Raw genomic sequence first — 8353 nt, 5'->3', positions numbered from 1 at the left:
ACTTTCGCTTGAACAATTTTGCATGCTAGGTTTGTCTTGTGAACCGACAGATGATATCCTGCAACTCAAATCAAGTTAGTTCAAGGTGGCATTCACGATGGTAGCTCATTCTATGACACGGTGAGCAGTCAGAGTGCAGTTTTTTTTTTTTTTGGATATGCTATGGAGAAATATTGTTAAACAGAGTAAGACAAGAAACACAAGAAAAAAGGAGGACAATGAATCCACCAAAAAGAAACGTGGAGAGCAAATTACAAATAACAAATAACAAATGGCTCTCCAATCTCTAGAAATAAAACACAAAGGTATCCTTTTGAAAGGAGATGACACCAAGGCCCAAAACAAAGATAAATGGCACTGGGAGTGCAGTCCACATGTAGTTTTGGGAATATGATACATTTTCTCAGTTTCAAAACTAGTTTTTTCAAAATATTTTCCATGTATTTTCTTATGCTTTATCCTATTACCCTAGAGAAGAGATTTGTATAACTTTGATGGAGCCATTTTCATTCTTTTATTATTATTTTTGTAGAACAAATATGGATTGAAATGCATTCACATATCTTCTAACTGGAGTTGGTTGCTTTGTACTAGAGTTCCTTAAAAAGTTTTATGATGCTGAAACTTTTGTTAAGGTCTTTTTCTCTTTTTTTTTTTTTATATTTATTTTCCTTTTTATGGTTATAGGTTTATCCTGCTTGGAAATGGTTTGAGAAGCGAGATGGGATTCGTTCTTTGCAAAAAAATTCTAAAGATCCAGCGCCGGAGTTCTACAACATTTATCTTGAGCAGCTAAAGGTGCACTTTATACTTGAACAAATTTTGTGCTTGAGTTGTTACGACCTTGTGTTTCTTCTTGATTGTTTGAACTTGTTCATTTGATCGTGTGCTCTTATTTTCCAGGGTGATGCTGATGGGTATGATTTAGTTGTTGTTGATGCGATGCACAAAGCAAACTACGCAAGTCGAATTTGTCATTCGTGTTGCCCTAATTGTGAAGCAAGGTAAGTGATATGTACTTGTATTCATGTCCCCTCTCTGTGAAATGCATGGCTGTATGATTGCTTATCCGCGAATTTTTGATGGTGTTTTTTGTTGCACACATTATTAGAAAGTGTATCTCCAAAGAGGAAAAATACAAAATTTTAGAAGTAACTGTTCAACTTATCAATAGTGAGCATGTATATATTGTTGCTTAAAATGAACTTGAAGTTTTGTCTCCAATTACACCCATTAAAAGCTGGTCTAAATCGGTCCAAATTCATAAATGGGTTGCATTTTACAAACCCAATTAAAATTGGGCTTAAATGGGTTGGACATGGTATCCGTTTAAATTTAAACGGATACCACTTCCTCCACCACACCAACACTATCATCTCCATTACAACTCCACCACCACTGTCGCTGCCACTCCACAAGCACCAGCACCAGCACCAGCACCAGCACCAACACCACCATTGCTGCTGCCACCGCTACTCCACCTCCACCAGCAGCACCAGCACCAGCACCGGCACCACATAGTCTGAGAATAGCTTGAGAACCTGAAGACAAACCCAGTAAATCCTATAATGAAGCAGAGGATCGAGAAAGAAGTAGAGGGAGAGCAACCTTAAGCAATGTAGAACACCCAATCTATTAGCTCAGAGAATAACATCCTATATGTTCTTGTTGATTTAATCTAGAGCCTATGTTTCCATTTTTTCATTGTTCATTTTTGCTGTAATATTCTCAAAAAGTAAAAATAACAAGAAGTTTGCAAAGATTAATTATTTTTATATTATTATTATTTATATGAAAATCTTTTTAAAAAAATCAAAATAAGTTGTTTTTTTTTTTCAATTTTTTTTATTATTTAAAATTCACTGAAAAAATTTGTTGTAATTTTTGAAATAAAAATTAATGAAGTAAATGTGTTGTTCATGTTCATTTGTTCAGTCCAAAGTAACCCGTTTAAGCCCGTTTATTATATGGGCGGGTTTGGGCTGAGTTGTTTTAAATGCATAACCTATTTTGACCGGCCTAAACCTGCCTGTTTGCCTCCTCTAATATGTAATTGGTTGTACACTACTTGAAAATGACTCTTCTGCTTGGAAACAAAATGTTCTTGGAAATTCTTGCTCCCATTGGACCATTTGTGTGTTGAATAGCATTAAAACATCATCTTTGAGTTCGTGTTGTGGGTGGCTAAGAAGCATGGACACTTCTAAAAAGGTGGCGTGTTCGTGTCGGACACTTCTTGACGTGTCTGACACTCATCCAAATGTGTCTTAGTTTTTTTTTAAAAAAATTTAGTCCCATACAGTCTTGGAACACTTGGAGGACATAGGTTTCCATTATTTAAACACATGTGTTCATTGATTAGACACATGAAACTAATTATAAGTTTAAACAAAATAACTTAGAATATGATGATAAAAAGAAAAACAATGTCAATTTATAGAAATTAGTGTTATATTATATTTGTTTATTTTCTTGGAATGATATTTTCATATATATATGACATATAACAAATATATAAAATTTTATATTTTGTGCGCACATGCCCGTGTTCTGCATTTTTTGAAAATTTCCGTGTCCGTGATTCTTAGTGGGTGTATGCTTTTGTTGGTATTCAGAAAATTTATACAGGTAACCCCTAGGAGAGATAGAAACTAAAAATTGGTTAGCAAATTGAATCTCTTGAATTTTTCATTTTTGCATCTTGGAATTTTGCTAATTTTTGTGATTGTTTGAAGCTATGAATTATAGTTATTATTGTCAAATCATGAATGGAATTGTGAATCTTATTGCTAAAATAGTTAATCGGGAATAGTAAGATTCATTTCATTTAATATGATTATATGATATATATAATTTTATATATTTATATACATATTTAGTAGAGAGTTTTCATTGAATAGTACATAACATAATTATAAAAATAATCCAAAATTTGTATTATATAAATTACTCAACATCATCCATTGCCTTTCGAAGAGAAATGGGATATGTTGTTTGAAGCCAATTATGTACATAAATCAAATGGATCAACTATGTGTCCTGTACTAAAAGCCAACTCAGAAGCAATGAAGTCAATTCTATGCACAAATCAGAATCTCTAGCGTCATGGGAGATATGAATTACGGAATGGATCAAGTATGTGTCTTCCCATACAAACGGCTGAGAAACAACTGTATAGATGGGTATTGTCAAGACATCATGTGCTACTTGGGACCACACTCTTTACTTCGAAAAATTGACCTTCCATGATCCCAATATATCAAAATTCTCTTCATTAGAAGCTTCACACAAGTCTGCCAAGTATTTATCTTATTCAAACTTACACATGCTAGTATATTTCTCCTCCAAAAAAAATCTAAATTGAGAAGCAATTAGTAGACGTAGATTATCACAATCATCATCCACCTTTGTCCCAGAAGCTTCACTCAAATTAGACATTTGGTCACTTATTGAATCATCCGCCTGTCATCTCACTCACCACTTTTTCAACTAATTGTAAGAAACAAAATTTCAAACATTTAAATTTCTTTAGGGGATCAAGAACCATAACAACATAAACAAGTAGATTGATTTTCTCCCCATTCCTCCAATACTTGTCAAATTTTGCTTTCATATTTTATGCTATTGTAGACAGAAGCTTGTTGCCCTTTTTGGTTAATTGCTCTATCTTGGTTTGAGTGACAAACATCTTATCAAAGAAGTAATTAGAAGTAACAAAAAGAGACCCCGAAAACCATTTAGTTGTATTGTATAATTGTTTCAAGAACTTGCAAAAAAAAAAAAAAAAAAAAATCCTGCAATTATTCCAATCTCATTGTTGGGGCTCTCCTTGACTTCTTCCTCCCACTTTTCCCATCCTCATCTCCATCCCCACCGTCACCCCTAGTCTGTTTGATGGATTTATGTTTGTTTGTTTGTTTGTTTGTTTGTTTGTTTGCTTCTCCTTCTTCTTTTTTTTATTTTTGTTTAACAAGTTTGCTCTATATCATTTGATAAAATTTTCCCTTCATGATTGACTAGTTGTGGTTGTCTGAATGTTGCATACTCATTCCTCCTTTCTGTGAAAGCAGAGTTACTGCTGTTGATGGTCAGTACCAGATTGGAATCTATGCAGTACGCCCAATTGAATATGGTGAAGAGATCACATTTGATTATAATTCTGTTACGGAGGTGTGTGTTTTGAGCTTGTTAAGCTTTTATTTTTATTTCTATTCTGGGTGATAATTTATGTGATTGTTAATAGAAACTATTATAATATTGCTGGCAATGTATGTCTGCTTATTATGCTGCAGAGTAAAGAAGAATATGAAACATCAGTTTGTTTATGTGGGAGCCAAGTTTGCCGTGGGAGCTACTTGAATCTGACGGGTGAAGGAGCCTTTCAGAAGGTACAGGCTTGAATATGTTTTTCTTAATTGTAATTTCCAAATCTGAATATCACATCAAGTTTTGTCAACTGGACAAAACAAAAGCAAAAGGAAAGGAAAAGAAAGTTTTAGTTAGTCTCGTGAAGTTTGGGGTTCAACCGGCCTTGTACAAGGGGCTTGCTTCATTAGCATTTTGGCAGTTGTAAGCTCATTCCATTTTTGGAGGATTCGCTCCTTGTTCCTGCGGCTGATGAGCTTCAAGCTCTGCCCCCCTTACTCAACTCTTAATCTATAATGAATTCCTTTCCCCTTTCTGAAATAACACGGCAAGCTTCAGAACCAGTGGTATTGCACAATCCTATCTTTCCTTAAAGTAAGCTCAGAGTGGGAGCCGTTTCTACAGCAAACCATCCATGTTTATTTACTTTTAGTATTTTCATGTGGTGGTAAATGTGGTTATTCCTTTCCTATTGAAACTAAGTCAGTTATATTTTCATTTAACTTTATTCTAATATTCACTAGGTTCTGAAGGATTGACATGGAATACTGGATCGACATCACTTGTTGCTAGGGGCTTGTGAATTAAATTTTGTATCTGAAGAAGATTATATTGACTTGGGTAGGGCTGGTTTGGGAAGTTGTTTACTTGGGGGATTGCCGAGTTGGCTGATTGCTTACTCAGCTTGTCTGGTATATATCTATGCTATATCTAGCTTGCATTTATGGGTTTAGCCTTTTAAAAGATTCTGTTCATCTGAAACATTCATCTTATGTGAAGGTGAGATTTATCAATTTTGAACGAACTAAGCTTCGTGAGGAGATTTTGAGGCATAATTTGGAAGAAAAGAGGAAATACTTTGCAGATATCTCCATTGAGATTGAAAACAGTGATGCTGAGGTCCAGGTGAATCTTGCTGACAGCACCCCCTCCCTTCCAACAACACACATACACACTAAGTTCTCCCTTAGTCTTTGTTTTCCATGTGAACTTGGGATTAGAGTAATATATTGAGAGGTATTCTTGCTGTTAACTATTGTTGATATTTATCCCTTTTGTTTTTGTATGAGACAGGCAGAGGGAGTCTACAACCAAAGGCTTCAAAATTTGGCTCTTACTCTTGACATGGTATGTTGTTTTTAAATACATTTATGTTTCATAAGAATGGGAGCATGTTTGTTATTGAGTTTCAGACACTAAATGTGACTACTTAAAAATATCATATCTGAATGAATGATATATGAACTATCAAAGATGGTGCCTGTGTGAATGAACCATAATTTCAACACAAGGAGTTGGGTCCTTCCAGTCCAAACGGTGAATTAGTTGAAAATTAATTATGCATTTTACTTCTGTTTATTATTAGTTGGGATCGAGTGATCTTGAGACAAATTTTCATTCATGTCTCCATGAGATATAAGCACTGTTTGCGAAGGAGGATTTTTGTTTTTTTTCACTAAAAGACAAATTGGTTACAAAACCAAAAAAAACAAATCCAAACAAAATATCACATCAAACCCCATAATAAACCTACAAAAAAACCCATTTCCCAAACACCCACATAGTAGGCTGATTGAGGTCTCAGTGCTTGGATTAGAGGTTTTTAGTATAAGAGATGAAAAGCAGTTGTGATCTTATATTTTTTACATTTTGAATGCCTTTTACAGGTGAGGTATGTCATAAGATGTGTTTTTGGTGACCCAAAGAAAGCTCCGCCACCTCTGGAGAGGTTGAGTCCTGAAGCAGCAGTGTCCTTTCTCTGGAAAGCGGAGGGATCACTTGTAGACGAACTTATTCAGTGCATGGCACCTCATATGGATGATAGCATGCTAAATGACCTTAAGTCCAAGATTCGTGCTCATGATCCATCTGGTTCTGATGACATCCAGAAGGAGCTTCGGAGATCTTTAATATGGTGAGTTTCGTGCACTCTTAATTCATGTTAGTATATTTACTTGGTGGAACAAGCAAATCTTATGGACCTTGTTCATTCTTGTTTCAGGCTAAGGGATGAAGTACGAAATCTTCCATGTACATATAAGTGGAGGCATGATGCTGCTGTTGATCTGATTCACATATATGCTCATACAGAGTGCTTCTTTAGAGTAAAGGTGGGCCTTATCATAATACTTTTTTTCTTCTTCTTCTTTTTTGGTTTGGAAATTCGAGTAACTTAAAGTTGTAATTGTTTGGCCCTTCTTGGCTTAAATCAGATTTTACTTTTGCTTGCAGGAATACACGGCTGTAACTTCCCCACCTGTTTCCATTAGTCCTCTAGACCTGGGCCCCAAGTACACTGATAAAATGGGGTCAGGTTTCCAGGAGTATCGCAAGACTTACGGTGAAAATTATTGTTTAGGGCAGCTGATTTATTGGCATAACCAGACTAGTGCTGCTGAGCCAGACTCTAGCCTAGCCAGAGCGATTAGGGGTTGTCTGTCGTTGCCTGACATTGGTTCCTTCTATGCCAAGGTCCAGAAGCCATCTCGACATCGTGTTTATGGCCCAAGGACTGTAAAATTCATGTTAGCAAGGATGGTAAGCTTTATTTTTGTTTGCTTTTTATTTGTTTATGTTTCTGGAATACAAGTTGACTTAATCAATTTGTGATATTCTGTAGTAGTAGATCCCTAACATCTTCTTTAGTAGTAGATCCCTAACACCGAGCTTTATCATATTGGTAATTTTTCTTTTAAAATTCCACTTTAGTGTTGCTTATGATTGGATTCCTTGTAATATAAATATTGTAACTGGCATTAACCGGTCTAATTATACCCTGGGCAGTCAAATTTGTTCCATAAATTGTAATAAAACATATTAGCGTTAACCTCTTGACTAACTCTATAATGGAGCTCCTAAAATATTTTATGTAATAAATGTTTCTAAACTCTTTATTAGAGAATTTATAGTTGAATTGCTCGAGAACTCTATAGGAATACTAAACTGACGACCTGATTGTATTGCAAATTACTAATGAATTTAAATGTGCCAAAGTCATAAATAAGTGTGAGAAAAAAAAATAAAATTCTGCTAGTTATGGTGGATGGTTGTTGAATATTTTTATTAATTTAAAACAATGAGAGTTTTAAGTTGGTTGTGGCATTATGCAACCATGGCAAAGCCAACCCAGGATGGTCGTGATGGCATCTGGATGGATGGAGTTGGTTTAGGGTTCATTTTGTACAATGGGCCAAAAGATGAATCAAGTAGTTTGAGGCACCCTTAAGATTGGAGGATCAAATTGCACCAGTGGGGTCATTTTGTAGTTGTTATTGCCTTACTTCATGTATATTTTGATTATCCAGCAGCTCATGTCCTTGAGACAAACTAGTTTCTTAACTGGTCCATTTCTGTTGTTTCACCAGGAAAAGAAGCCCCAGAGACCATGGCCCAAGGACCGGATATGGTCCTTCAAGAATTCGCCTAAAATATTTGGCAGTCCAATGCTAGATGCTGTTTTGCATAATGCTCCACTAGAGAGGGATTTGGTACATTGGTTGAAGCACAGACCAGCCATTTTTCAGGCCATGTGGGATAGATGAACTTTAACAGGTTAGCAGATTAGAAAAGCATTGAGGAAGCAGCAATGGGTGTTTATCAATCCCATTATTCAGAATGATTCTTCCATTTTAGTTATAGTTCCCCTTTTGTGTGGGAGTGTAGGTAATCATTCACAGAATAAAAAACATTCTTTGTGCTGCTCTGTCTTCATTCTTGTGTACAGTTTCAATAGGTTCTCAATATATTTGTTTTTTAATTTTTTTTTCTTTTTTTTTGTAATTTGAAATTCATTATTGGTAGTAGTGCAGTTTTTTTTTTTTTTTTTTATATTTTTCTTTTCCCCTAATTTAAGGGAAAAAGGTAAAAGGAAGAAAATATTTCAAGATAGTTTACCATCTTTTCATTATTCTTGTCGTTTCACGGTGTTCAAACTTTCTTTTCCGGCTATTGGAATGTCAGCACTTCTTTCTCGTCACGATTGTAACTT

The 8353-nt window shown here is 35.2% G+C and overlaps 1 protein-coding gene and 1 pseudogene across 2 annotated transcripts; both read left to right on the top strand.

Annotated features, from left to right (window-relative positions):
* Positions 1-769: 769 nt before the first annotated feature.
* On the top strand, positions 770-4477 carry LOC145801792 (histone-lysine N-methyltransferase ATXR3-like). The gene is made up of 3 exons (XM_082893482.1): positions 770-1004; positions 4071-4170; positions 4293-4477. The coding sequence occupies exons 1-3, from the start codon at positions 943-945 to the stop codon at positions 4398-4400; spliced, it is 270 nt and encodes an 89-aa protein (XP_082749608.1). The 5' UTR covers positions 770-942; the 3' UTR covers positions 4401-4477.
* Positions 4478-6341: 1864 nt separating this feature from the next.
* Positions 6342-8353, top strand: LOC145800903 (histone-lysine N-methyltransferase ATXR3 pseudogene; annotated as a pseudogene). The gene is made up of 3 exons (XR_014341519.1): positions 6342-6476; positions 6598-6903; positions 7731-8353. The product of XR_014341519.1 is annotated as a histone-lysine N-methyltransferase ATXR3 pseudogene (transcript).

The sequence above is a fragment of the Camellia sinensis genome, chromosome 10 (genome assembly GCF_055761805.1).
Source record: "Camellia sinensis isolate YWXY chromosome 10, ASM5576180v1, whole genome shotgun sequence".
Lineage (NCBI taxonomy): Eukaryota > Viridiplantae > Streptophyta > Magnoliopsida > Ericales > Theaceae > Camellia > Camellia sinensis.
The sequence above is the reverse complement of the archived record's forward strand: the minus strand, read 5'-3'. Positions and strand labels throughout refer to the sequence as shown.

Bases quoted from the DNA above. Each gene is read 5' to 3' on its own strand.
- LOC145801792 (XM_082893482.1), top strand. From the start codon at position 943: ATGCACAAAGCAAACTACGCAAGTCGAATTTGTCATTCGTGTTGCCCT. The intron at 1,005-4,070 runs GTAAGTGATATG...CTGTGAAAGCAG, and splicing joins TGCCCTAATTGTGAAGCAAG to AGTTACTGCTGTTGATGGTC. The intron at 4,171-4,292 runs GTGTGTGTTTTG...ATTATGCTGCAG, and splicing joins ATTATAATTCTGTTACGGAG to AGTAAAGAAGAATATGAAAC.